This window comes from Bos indicus x Bos taurus, chromosome 4 (assembly GCF_003369695.1).
Source record: "Bos indicus x Bos taurus breed Angus x Brahman F1 hybrid chromosome 4, Bos_hybrid_MaternalHap_v2.0, whole genome shotgun sequence".
Taxonomy (NCBI): Eukaryota; Metazoa; Chordata; class Mammalia; order Artiodactyla; family Bovidae; genus Bos; species Bos indicus x Bos taurus.
This window is the reverse complement of record NC_040079.1, coordinates 86,774,206-86,788,189: the sequence shown is the minus strand read 5'-3', so window position 1 is coordinate 86,788,189 and position 13,984 is coordinate 86,774,206. Positions and strand designations below refer to the sequence as shown.

The 13,984-nt window shown below is 39.5% G+C and overlaps 1 protein-coding gene across 4 annotated transcripts in view; it reads left to right on the top strand.

Annotated features, from left to right (window-relative positions):
- Positions 1-13,984, top strand: part of LOC113891607 (multidrug resistance protein 1-like) — a 111,665-nt gene that overhangs the window by 41,814 nt on the left and 55,867 nt on the right. For 3 of the 4 annotated variants that reach the window (XR_003510806.1, XM_027539863.1, XM_027539862.1), the window contains exons 8-9: positions 797-921; positions 13,341-13,512. Coding sequence is in view for 3 of the 4 variants with exons in the window: in XM_027539863.1 (XP_027395664.1) it covers positions 797-921; positions 13,341-13,512 (297 nt within the window). In the remaining variant the exon portion in view is untranslated. The remainder of the gene's footprint in view (positions 1-796; positions 922-13,340; positions 13,513-13,984) is intronic. The other variant, XM_027539865.1, reaches the window with a different exon arrangement.

The window sequence follows — 13,984 nt, the reverse complement described above, 5'->3', positions numbered from 1 at the left end:
TCAGTGGCTGGTTTTAGAGAGAGATTGCCTCCGGTGGCCGTTGATTCATGCTGTGAAGCCTTAAATCCTGGATATTTCACTTACTAGCAAATGACTTGACCTCTTTCTCGTTCCATTTCCTCATGTATTGAGGGGGGAAAATAATGCCTACTTCTTGGTACAATTGAGAAGAATCAGTGAAGGAGATCCTGTGTATATAAAGGACCCAGTACTGTTCCTTCCAGAGAACAGATGCTCAGGGCCCAAACAGAAAAATCAAAGCGCGTCCATGAAAGAGACCTCCACGGTGGCCCAGTGTCATGCTCAGAAGCCCTGGTAGAAGGAGCTCTGCTTCCCTGCCATTGGAAACCTCCTCGAGGTCCTGTCACTGCACAGGGCTGGGTCCCCTGTGTTCTCCTGGCCTCCTACTTTGGCATTTCTGAACCAGAGTATAATTAGCAACTGCTATGTTGAGTACACCTATTTTTTTTGATATACTGCCCCATTTTCTGTATTTATTGATGTTTAGCATATACACTTCTTTTTAAAATGTAAAATCTCCCCCAAAGGCCCAGATTTATTTATTTGTATGAGAATCCATGGAGTATAGTGAGAAAGTTGAAATTTTACTTTATTATATACCATCTCAGTCCAAAAAGAAATGGCTACAATATGTGTACTAAAAAATAGGGCTTCATAACAAAAGACGAGTAAAAGATTTATATACAGTACAGTATACTATGTACCAGCAGCATTTGTGTACAAAAGGTAAAATTGTTAAAAAATTTAAATTATCTGCAATTGCATTTTTAAACAGATACTGTCTTCATTTACTGATAAAGAACTTTTGGCATATGCAAAAGCTGGAGCAGTAGCTGAAGAGGTCTTAGCGGCTATTAGAACTGTGATTGCATTTGGAGGACAAAAGAAAGAACTTGAAAGGTTTGAGTCTCCTTTTTTAAGTTGGTAGAGATGTTAAATCCTGTCATCTTAAATGCCCTTCAGGTTGCTGGTGATGATTATAAGGGTATTCTCTGATGTATATGTTTCCTTAAACAGCTTCTTGGATATATTATAGCATAGTTAATATTCTGGAAAAGTTGTGATTCTAATTGTTGTAGTTTTCTTATATCTGCTAATTGAAAGTGTTTTCTAGAGTCTCCTAGGTGGGTAGTGAGATAAAATAGTTTCTTAAGGCTGAAACATAATTAATATCTCTGATGATAATTTTTCTCCATCAAGTTAATTTTTGTTTCTCTAAGAATGAGTATTTTGTGGTAGATGGATGGGGTCATTAAGTCAAAATAATGGTTACTTCTGGGGGAGGTGAGGGGTTGGTGATAAAAGTGGGGCACATGGCAGGGGCATCTTGATTCTGACATTGTTGTATTTCATGACCTCAGCTGTGCTTACATGAGTGCTCACTGTATACTCTTTCAGCTGTACACACTGTGTTTGCAGGGTACTTTTCTCAGATGATACATTTCATACCCATAAAGATGTCCTCTGAGAGATTTGTGATGGCCGTGTACCTATCATAGTTCAGAGGAAAGCAGGATCTGTGCTCTATCTCATTTTTTGCGAAGGTTTTTGCTTTTGCCTTAACATGAGTCTGACTAAAAAATGGAAAGTCTTGCTTCATTGCCTTGCAAATACCCAGTCAAATGAACCCCCTCTTCTCTTGGAGCTTTAATTCTGGCGTGGGGAGGGGACAGATACAAACAACCACAGGTCAACAACATATCTAATGTACTAGTTGGGGTAAATATTGTTTGGGGAAGTTAAATACTCTGTTAGAGTCATGGAGGATACTGTTTCAAGAGTGTATTCAGCCAAGTATTTTCTGAATAAATGTCTGAGTAGAGACAGAATGAAATTTTGAACTTGGCATTCATTTTCAGTTTTTCTCAATGGAGAGGTGTATCAGAAAAAGAATCTCTTTACCAACATGGGGCGACAAATCTTATCTGATTCTGCCTAGTTATCGCACCAAGGGAAAGCATCTCTCTGTAGAAATCAAAATTGCAAGCCTCACCTTCATGTGCTGCTAGAGTTTGAATTTATAATACTCTGAGGACCAGGGAGCTCTCTCTTCCTAAAGCTGAGGGTTTCACATTAAAAATCAATCCGAGTCCAGTGGTAGCACTAGGGTGTTGGGTAGAAGAAATTTAAAAGTTGCTGAAAATTCGTGAACTAAGCAGCTAAATTAAGAAGTTAGAAAAAGAATAACAGAGAAAGGAAGTATAAGAAAGATAAAGGATTAACAGCAAAAACATTTTAATAGAAAATAAGATAAAGAAGCAAAGGGCTGACAAAAAATCATTAATTTTTATGAAAATATGGATAAATAATGAAGTAGTATTTTGCAGGTTAAAGCAGAAACAAAATGAAGGAGAACAAGGAAAAACGTTGCTATAGATTTTTTAAAATTTATTTTAAGAATTACAGTTTTATACCAGTAATTAAAAATCCCTGATGAAATAGATGATGTCCCAGAAAAATATAGGTTAAAATTCTCACTTAAGACACTAACTTGAGTAGAACCATAATCATTAAAGAAATTGAATCCAGCTTAAAATCTCCGTCTTTTGCCTTTCATATACATACACACATAAACACGCAAAAACCCACCAGGTCCAGATAATTTTCCAGACAGATTTTACCAAAACTTCAAGAAAGATAACCCCATCTTACACAGATTGTTCAAGAGAACAAAAAAAAACATATATATAGAGTGAGTTCATTTTATGAGGCTAGTATAACCTTGACATCATAACAAGATAGCAGGTATATGAGAGAGGAAAATTATAAGACAGTTTCATCTAAAACATAGATGCAGAAAGTCTAGATAGTATTTGCTAAATGAATCAATGTGAAAACTATCATCAGATTAAAAAAAATTTCTGAACCTGTTGGCTTGATCCCATAAGTACAAAGATGATTTAAAATCCATGAATATAATTAACCACAGTAGTTGATTGGAAGAAAGACATTTTGTTTTGATGGATGAGGTAAAAGTATTAATTATAGATGATTCATGACAAAAACTTTCTTAATTTAATAAAGAGTATGTACCAGATACCTACAGGAAATTTTATTAAATGGTAAAATAATAGCATTCCTTTAAAATAATGAAACAAGTCTGCTAGCACCATTTCTATTTAGAGTTGTATTGGTACAAGATAATAAAATTAAGGAAAAAATAAGAGTAAGAATAATAAAAAAGAAAAGTTATTAGGTTGGTAAACAAAAAGCAAAACTGTCATTCTGTATAGAATATGTGATTGTCTACACAGCAACTCTAGTAACAGTGTAATAAGGTCTGCAGACCAACAATGTACGGGAAGGCCTCTGGGTACCTGCTGACAGTTCAGGGGTAAAAATGGCATTCCTGTGACCAGCAGTGAACAGTTAGAGAACATGTAGTGTTCCGTCAATTCTAGGATGCACATTTTTCTCTTACAATTCATCAACTCTGAAATTGAGACAAATCCTACAATCAGAGCCATCTTACAATTGCTGTGGGTCTGGATTGAGAAGCTGAGTTCTTGCAAGAAGGATTTGTGTTTGCTTCTGCCACTCACTGGGGGCACTATTAACCTGAGCCCGTGTACATTATATTCTTTGTCTAGGAGTTTTTGAACCGCACTAGTGAATTCATATTTTTCAGACCTGGATAAGCATTGCCTTTTATGGTTCCAGTTCCCAGGGGACATGTTTTCCCCTCACCCTTCATCTGAAGGGTGAATGCTGTATAAGCATTGCCTTTTATGGTTCCGGTTCCCAGGGCACATGTTTTCCCCCCGACCCTTCATCTGTTGTCAAGGTTGAGACAAGCAGGCTCTCCTGCTGTCACTTTCCATGGTGTACATGCTTATTATATTCAGGCTGTAGCCTTTTGGGTCCCTGCTGTATATGGAGAGTTCTGTTAAACTCCTTTATTAATGTTGCATAGAATAACACGATTATAATACTTCTTAGATTAATGGCATCCAAAATTTGAAGAACATGATAATTTTAGAAGATATTATTAGCAATGAAAAACTATAATGATGTATAACCTGGGTGTAAGGAGGGAAAGGTGTCAAGTCCAATATTCAAAACTTAGATAAATCTTATTTTAGTTCACTGAAAGTTGAAAGGAATTGAAAGTATTTTTTTAATGCAGTGATTGAGGTAATTAGATCTAAGTAATTAGATGGTGATTGCAGCCATGAAATTAAAAGACGCTTATTCCTTGGAAGGAAAATTATGACCAACCTAGATAGCATGTTAAAAACCAGAGACATTACTTTGTCAACAAAGGTCCGTCAAGTCAAGGCTATGGTTTTTCCAGTAGTCATGTATAGATGTGAGAGTTAGACTATAAAGAAAGCTGAGCACCGAAGAATTGATGCTTTTGAACTGTGGTGTTGGAGAAGACTCTTGAGAGTCCCTTGGACTGCAAGGAGATCCAACCAGTCCATCATAAAGGAGATCAGTCCTGGGTGTTCATTGGAAGGACTGATGTTGAAGCTGAAACTCCAATACTTTGGCCACCTGATGCGAAGAGCTGACTCATTGGAAAAGACCCTGATGCTGGGAAGGATAGGGGGCAGGAGGAGAAGGGGACGACAGAGGATGAGATGGTTGGATGGCATCACTGACTCAATGGACATGGGTTTGGGTAGACTCCAGGAGTTGTAATTGACAGGGAGGCCTGGCGTGCCGCAGTTCATGGAGTCACAAAGAGTCGGACACGACTGAGCAACTGAACTGAAGTAATTAGATACAGATTTTTTTGTTCTGTTTTTTATAGAAGATAGTGATCAACTTTTTAACAAGCAAATGGGCTTACACAGTTATATTCAAAGATTCATTTTATGTGTAGAATTATTTCTTCAGAAGATGTTATTTACTGGACTCTGTCTTTGAAAGGTCCCCTAGAAAATTGGAAATTATTGGAAATTACTTTTTCGTGAATATCAGGAGTAGACTCAAGACTACAACCTGATGGCCTAAGGTTCTCTCCAGCTTGGCCATTTCCGGAACGTTCAGTTCATTTGGCAAATTTGTTCAGCATCTACCACATGCAAAGCACTGTGCTAGGCTCTGGGTTTTCACTTGTGTGTTGGCAGTGAGTGAAAGTTGCCTAGTCATGTCAGACTCTTTGTGACCCCGTGGACTATAGCCTGCCAGCCTCCTCTGTCCGTGGAATTTTCCAGGCAAGAATACTGGAGTGGGTTGCCATTTCCTTCTCCCATCTTTGAATAAAAAATAGCAAGAAAAATATCTTTGTTAAAATCAGTGCTCAGGCTGATTTCTTTATACATTCTAGCATTATTCATATATTAAATGCTGACATTCTTATAGAGTTTTAATTCTGGTATTAAACTGATTCAATTAAGCAGTGTTTTTTTTTTAAGTTGATACAAATAAGTAACCAGGTCTTCAAAAATTATAATAAATTTTGAAAAACCCAAAGTAGCCCTCACTGGTGTTTTTTTTTTTTTTTTAACATCAAGAAGCTTAAAAATCAATTATCTGTTAAACAAAATTAAAATTTAGAAATGTTTTCTCAAATATGAATATAATTATGTTAAACCCTGCAGAATATGACAGAAATACTTTTCTGAATTTTATTCAATTTTAATTTTCTTATGCATTAGGTGATGATGTTTGGTATTCGTATCAGAATTTCCTTGAAAAGCTGTTTTTATTAACTATTCTTATAATGATTATTCAAAAAGTAAATGTAAAAGTGTTTTGAACAGTTAAAAACCTAAGAAAAGGAAGTTTCAGGTCATAATCATATTCCTCGGTTTAAGTTTTCAGATAATTCCTAATGCTTCATCAGTTTGTATTTAGAACACTACACTTACCTTCCCTGTTGATGCGAACCTTGTAAAAGAATTAGCACAGTTCCTCAGGCAGTGAGTTGTAGGAAGTCTGTATGTCTTGGACATCTTGATATGCTGCTTTATCTTTGCCTTTTTTGCCCTCATATGATCCCTGGTCAAAATAATAAGGTGGAAGAAAAGAGAAGGAAGGGAGGGAGGAGAGCAGGAAGGAAGAAAAAAATCATCAAAGACATGAATTAAATCATGAATTGTTTAAATGTGTTTTGAAGGAATCAAAGAATGTGCTGATGAGGGTGAGCAGAACAAGTTTACTTTAACCATGGTGGTCACGGAAGGCACGCGTGTTGGATATTTGAGGTTTCCTGGAGGCTGGTACTTGAGGGAAAAGAAAAAGCCTGCTGTAGTCGGGTAGGGACACAAGAGTCTTCCAGGTTTCCCGAGATGGCAGAGACTTTGGTATATTCTAGAAAATATCCTAAGGCTTGTGTGACTGGAGCTCGGTTGAGTCAGAGGAGATTGAAGTGAAGAGGGGCTATTGAGGGTGAGTGGGGGCCAGAACATGGGGATTTACATGTCCTGGTAAGGAGTCAGGATTTAACTCCAAGGGCACAGGGAAGCAGTTGAGGCATTTAAACAAAGGAATGATGTCTAGTTTATGTTTTAAAATCGTTTTTCTGTCTATAATTGGTCTGGTGAGTGGATCAGTTCAGTTCAGTTCAGTCACTCAGTTGTGTCCAACTCTTTGCAACCCCATGAAATGCAGCACGCCAGGCCTCCCTGTCCATCACCAACTCCCTGAGTTCACTCAGACTCACATCCATCGAGTTGGTGATGCCATCCAGCCATCTCATCCTCTGCCGTCCCCTTCTCCTCCTGCCCCCAATCCCTCCCAGCATCAGGGTCTTTTCCAATGAGTCAACTCTTCGCATGAGGTGGCCAAAGTACTGGAGTTTCAGCTTCAACATCAGTCCCTCCAATGAACACCCAGGACTGATCTCCTTTATGATGGACTGGTTGGATCTCCTTGCAGTCCAAGGGACTCTCAAGAGTCTTCTCCAACACCACAGTTCAAAAGCATCAATACTTCAGCACTCAGCTTTCTTTACAGTCCAACTCTCGCATCCATACATGACCACTGGAAAAACCATAGCCTTGACTAGACGGACTTTTGTTGGCAAAGTAATGTCTCTGCTTTTGAATATGCTATCTAGCTTGGACATAACTTTCCTTCCAAGGAGTAAGTGTCTTTTAATTTCACGGCTGCAATCACCATCTGCAGTGATTTTGGAGCCCAGAAAAATAAAGTCTGACACTGTTTCCACTATTTCCCCATCTCTTTCCCGTGAAGTGGTGGGACCGGATGCCATGATTTTATTTTTCGGAATGTTGAGCTTTAAGCCAACACTTTCACTCTCTTTCACTTTCAGCAAGAGGCTTTTTAGTTCCTCTTCACTTTCTGCCATAAGGGTGGTGTCATCTGTATATCTGAGGTTCTTGATATTTCTCTTGGCAATCTTGATTCCAGCTTGTGCTTCTTCCAGCCCCACGTTTCTCATGATGTACTCTGCATACAAGTTAAATAAGCAGGATGACAATATGCAGCCTTGACGTACTCCTTTTCCTATTTGGAACCAGTCTGTTGTTCCTTGTCCAGTTTTAACTGTTGCTTCCTGACCTGCATATAGGTTTCTCAAGAGGCAGGTCAGGTGGTCTGGTATTCCCATCTCAGAATGTTCCACAGTTTATTGTGATCCACACAGTCAAAGGCTTTGGCATAGTCATTAAAGCAGAAATAGATGTTTTTCAGAACTTTCTTGCTTTTTTGATGATCCAGCTGATGTTGGCAATTTGATCTCTTGTTCCTCTGCCTTTTCTAAAACCAGCTTGAACATCTGGAAGTTTATGGTTCACGTACTGCTGAAGCCTGGCTTGGAGAATTTTAAGCATTACTTTAATAGTGTGTAAGATGAGTGCAATTGTGCGGTAGTTTGAGCATTCTTTGGCATTGCCTTTCTTTGGATTGGAATTAAAACTGACCTTTTCCAGTCCTGTGGCCACTGCAGAGTTTTCCACATTTGCTGGTATATGGAGTGCAGCACTTTCACAGCATCATCTTTCAGGATTTGAAATAGCTCAACTGGAATTCTGACACCTCCACTGGCTTTGTTCGTAGTGATGCTTTCTAAGGCCCACTTGACTTCACATTCCAAGATGTCTGGCTCTAGGTGAGTGATCACACCATCGTGATTATCTTGGTCGTGAAGATCTTTTTTGTACAGTTCTTCTGTGTATTCTTGCCATCTCTTCTTAATATCTTCTGCTTCTCTTAGGTCCCCACCATTTCTGTCCTTTATCGAGCTCATCTTTGCATGAAATATTCCCTTGGTATCTCTAATTTTCTTGAAGAGATCTGTAGTCTTTCCCATTCTGTTGTTTTCCTCTATTTCTTTGCATTGATTGCTGAGGAAGGCTTTCTTATCTTTCCTTGCTGTTCTTTGGAGCTCTGCATTCAGATGCTTATATCTTTCCTTTTCTCCTTTGCTTTTCACTTCTCTTCTTTTCACAGCTATTTGTAAGGCCTCCCCAGACAGCCATTTTGCTTTTTTGCATTTCTTTTCCATGGGGATGGTCTTGATCCCCTGTGTCCTGTACAATGTCACGAACCTCTGTCCATATGTCATCAGGCATTCTGTCAGATCTAGTCCCTTAAATCTTTTTCTCACTTCCACTGTATAATCATAAGGGATTTGATTTAGGTAATACCTCAATGGTCTAGTGGTTTTCCCTACTTTCTTCTATTTAAGTCTGAATTTGGCAATAAGGAGTTCATGATCTGAGCCACAGTCAGCTCCCCATCTTGTTTTTGCTGACTGTATAGAGCTTCTCCATCTTTGGCTGCAAAGAATATAATCAATCTGATTTGAGTGTCAACCATCTGGTGATGTTCACGTGTAGAGTCGTCTTTTGTGTTTTTGGAAGAGGGTGTTTGCTATGACCAGTGCATTCTCTTAGCAAATAGCCTTTGCCCTGCTTCATTCCGTATTCCAAGGCCAAATTTGCCTGTTACCCCAGGTGTTTCTTGACTTCCTCCTTTTGCATTCCAGTCCCCTGTAATGAAAAGGACATCTTTTTTTGGGGTTTTAGTTCTAAAAGATCTTGTAGGTCTTCATAGAACCGTTCAGCTTCTTCAGCGTTACTGGTTGGGGCATAGGCTTGGATCACTGTGATATTGAATGGTTTGCCTTGGAAACAAACAGAGTTCATTCTGTCATTTTTGAGATTGCCTCCAAGTACTGCATTTCGGACTCTTGTTGACCATGATGGCTACTCCATTTCTTCTAAGGGATTCCTGCCCACAGTAGTAGATATAATGGTCGTCTGAGTGAAATTCACCCATTCCAGTCCATTTTAGTTCACTGATTCATAGAATGTCGATGTTCACTCTTGCCATCTCCTGTTTCACCACTTCCAATTTGCCTTGATTCATGGACCTAACATTCCAGGTTCCTATGCAATATTGCTCTTTACAGCATCGGACCTTGCTTCTGTCACCAGTCACATCCACAACTGGGTATTGTTTTTGCTTTGGCTCTCTCCCTTCATTCTTTCTGGAGTCATTTGTCCACTGATCTCCAGTAGCATATTGGACACCTACCAACCAGGGGAGCTCCTCTTTCTGTAGCATATCATTTTGCCTTTTCATACTTTGGTGGGGTTCTCAAGGCAAGATTACTGAAGTGGTTTGCCATTCCCTTCTCCAGTGGACCACATTCTGTCAGACCTCTCCACCGTGACCCGCCCGTCTTGGGTGGCCCCACCCGGCATGGCTTAGTTTCATTGAATTAGACAAGGCTGTGGTCCGTGTGATCAGATTGACTAGTTTTCTGTGAGTATGGTTTCAGTGTGTCTGCCCTCTGAAACCCTCTCGCAACACCTACTGTCTTACTTGTGTTTCTCTTACCTTGGACGAGGGGTATCTCCTCAGGGCCTCCTGTCCTGACCTTGAACATGGAGTAACTCTCCTGAGCTAACCCTCTCCGGAGGTCAGGCGCGGTGACCAAGAGGAGTTTCGCCACGCCCGAGGTCAGGGGTGGTGGCCGAGAAGAGCAACCCCATGTCCAAGGAGCGGCAGCTGCGCGGGCGCAGGAGGGCGGAGAGGTGAATGGATGAGAGCTGTCAAAAATTTGAACTGCTCAGAAAACTGTTGAAGTGTTCCAGGAGAAGGATGATAAGTCCCTGGATTTGGGATTTAATTTGGAAGTAGAATTATTAAGGGGCTTCCCAGGTGACTCAGTGGTAAAGAATTCGCCTGCCAATTCATGAAATGTGAGAGATGCAGGTTTGATCCATTGGTCAGGAAGATCCCCTGGAGAAGGAAATGGCAGCCTATTCCAGTATTCTTGCCTGGAGAATCCAATGGACAGAGGAGCCTGGTGGGCTACAGTCCATGGGATGGCAGAAGAGTTAGACACGACTTAGTGGCTGAACAACAGCAATAATAGAATTATTAAAGCTATTCTTAGACCAAATATAATTCTTCAGTTTTCCTTCTAGTTCTTACCCTTCCCTTTGCTGCTTCCACATAGACAGGTAATTAGGGTCTTACTCTGATTTTCTCTTCAAATTAGCAGGTACAGTAAGATCTCTCAAATTCTTTCAGAATTGGGGAATTTAATTCAGTAGCATACAGTGGGGCTTCCCTGGTGGCCCAGATGGTAAAGAATTTGCTTGGAATGCAGAAGACCTGGATTTGATCCATGGGTTGCAAAGATCCCTTGGAGAAGGGAGTAGCTATCCACACCAGTATTCTTTCCTGGAGAATCCCATGGACAGAGGAGCCTGGCTGGCTAGAGTCCATGGGGTTGCAAGGAGTCGGACACAGCTGAGTGACTAACACACACGCACACACAGCAGAAATTTTTCCTTGCTCTCAAAGGTGGCTATTTGCATCATTGATAAATGTGTTCATATTACTTAAGAAGAATAGTTTTTTCTAATTGTTAGTGTTTTGTTATGTAACTTTGACCCCTTTTAGGAAATCCTACTTTGCCATTTTGATACTATAGTTTTTAATGAATTGATGATTTTAATATCTAATTTTGTACATGTGACATTTTTGTTGACAAGCTAATGAGAAAGCCTTTGCAAAAGGAGTAGTGTTTGGTTCTCCTCCTTCCTTACCCACTTCTTTTTTTTCATTTATCTTTTCTGGCATCTAAGTGATTTTCTTCCTTGTTGCTTCTTCCTGTGCAAAAGTTTCCTCTGGCTGCTTGGGACACAGCATATCACAGTGATTTCTACGTTAGTCTCGGTAAGCAAGAACTGAAATAAAGGCAAAACAAAGTGTGAGTCATAAGCATTAAAGTTCCTTAAGTGTAATCGTGTATAATTTATGCCCAGTGGTACTTTCATATCACATCAGCTCATAAAGTGGGAGACATGTATATTCAACCATTGAAGCACATTTCTCAAAAATAATTTCCTGGTCAAGTGTTATAACTGGCTAGTTGGAGATTTACATTTTTTGGAGGGAGAAACTTTCATAATGTATTACCATTTTATCACTATAAAGTTCCATTTAAATTTACTCTTTAGGAAGTAATCATGTAAATTTCATTGGGCCATGCCATGCTTTGGTAACTGGTTATTGGTGAGGTAGTTTTTAAATGTCATGAGGTCATGAAAGAATACGTGTTCATATCTGAGCAGGGCTTGACCTCTGCTTGTACATTCTCAAATGGAACAAATCCTCCAAAAAATTAATATAATAGTGTATAATGTTTATAACATCATGTGTTTATGGATCAAAGAACTCAAAATATACATCCTATTAGAAATAAACTCTTTCATTTCCGCAATTATGAGCTCCTCTGTCTGCAAGGCAATGTTCTGATGTCCTGTAGGGAGTTGTTTTAAGAGAATAAGGACAGATTTAGGGCTCAGTTACAGTCTGTTCTGTCTGATTGTTTTACCATCGTTCTGTATCTGCAAAGATCCTTCTTTTTCTTTGAATCTGATCCCCATTCACTTATCTCTGTATCTGTCTTCTTAAGCGGAACAGTCTGCTATGCACCTATCTTCTTTAATTTGAATATCAGAAATTAACCACTTCCCCAGGGTTTAAAAAGTGCTCAAATTATGTTAAATCATTAGAATGAGAGGGAAATGTGTCTCAATGGGCTCCAACATTGCTTTGGTTTTTGTTTGCTTCCTTGGTTTAGCCCTTTTTTGTGTAATCCCCTGTATTTGCTTTACCATATGAGTAAAGAATGATTAATTCTTTACTCATATGGTAAAGAATCCGCCTGCAATACAGGAACCTGAGTTCGATCCCTGGGTCAGGAAGATCCCCTCTGGAGGGGAGGGCATGGCAGCCCACTCCAGTATTCTTGCTTGGGAAATCCCATGGACAGAGGAGCTTGGAGAGCTACAATCCTTAGCGTTGCAAAGAGTCGGACAGGACTTAGCACAGGACACGGTTTATTCACATGTAAAAAGTCTTAGATGGCAGTTCAGAGCACTCAGATTGCTCCTACACATGTGTTTTTCTCATTTGGTCCTTCCAGCAGGCCCAGAAGGAGGCAGGGCAGGGAGCAAACTGCCTTCATCCTTGATGTGCAGAGGTTTCAAGGACTTACTTGTATTGAGTACTTTCTTTTTTTAAAATTAATTTTTATTGGAGTATAGTTACTTTATAATGTTGTGCTAGTGTCTGTCATACAGCAGAGAGAATCAGATATATATATGTATACACACACACACACACCCCTGTATCCCCTCTTTTTTGAATTTCTTTCCCATTTAGGTCACCGCAGAGCACTGAGTAGAGTTCCCTGTGCTCATTAGTTATCTGTTTTACGCAAGTATCAGTTGTGTATGTGTCAGTCCAAACCTCCGAATTCATCCCACCCCATCTCTTCCCCACCTTGGTGTCTGCATGTTCTCTACGTCTGTGTCTTTATTTCTGTTTTGCAAATAAGATCGTCTGCACTACTTTTCTCAATTCCATATCTGTGTTAATATATGATACTTGTTTTCTTCTGACTGACTTCGCTCTGTACGACAGTCTCTAGGTCCACATCCCCACACACGTCTGTATTGAGTACTTTCTAGCATTACATCTTCATTTTATTGATACATTTAAAATGCATGCAGATTTTAAAGGGAAAACACAAGTGTTTTCATAGCTTGTGTTTTGTCTTCTATGAAACATTGCAAGTGCTGTAAGTTTGCTAAGTATTACTTCTTTTATTTCACTATTGCTAAGGCCAGAGAAGGTGCTTTTAGAACATGCCTCCACAAATTACTTAATTTCCATAAGGCCTCAGTTTCCTTTTCTGCACAAAGAGATTAAAATAGTACTAACATCATAGGGTCAACCTGTGGGAAAAAGGGAGAAAATACATGCGAAGCGCCCATCAGAGGCCTTGGTGCATCTTGAGTACTCAACAACCATCATGCTGTATTGACCCATTTTGTAAGACGTTACAAGCATGTGTGATAATTTGTTACTTCTCCCAGGTACAACAAAAATTTGGAAGAAGCCAAGAGAATTGGAATAAAGAAAGCCATCACGGCCAACATCTCTATGGGTGCTGCTTTTCTGTTGATCTATGCGTCCTACGCCCTGGCATTCTGGTACGGGACCTCCTTGGTCCTCTCAGGAGAATATTCCATTGGACAAGTGCTCACGGTAAGTGATATCATAGTAAGAGATGAATCACCTTTAAAATGTCAATGAAATTTAGTGGTGTTGGTTTGACTGTTGGAGAATATATTTTAGAAGAATTATTAAATAATGGCCAATAAGAGCGAGTGAGAGCCTGGGATTTGATATCAGGACAATCTGATTCAAATTCTGGCTGTGCCACTTACTGACTGTATGATTTGGTTCAGCCACCTAGACTTTTGAAGACTCTGTTACATCTTCTGAAAAATGGAAATGACGGGAGTAAGACGCCATAACTTTTAGTGTTGTTGTAAGGGCTAATCGAGAAAGTGAATATAGAAACTCTTAGCAAAATTTCTTCTCTGTAAGTTGTTGGATAATATAACTACTGTGTGATTTACAAAGAAGTGAACAGTGACTTTAGTCCTCTTTAACACCTGTAGAGAAACAGCGTCAAATGTATGATAAGAAACTGATTTGGGCAAAATATTTACAA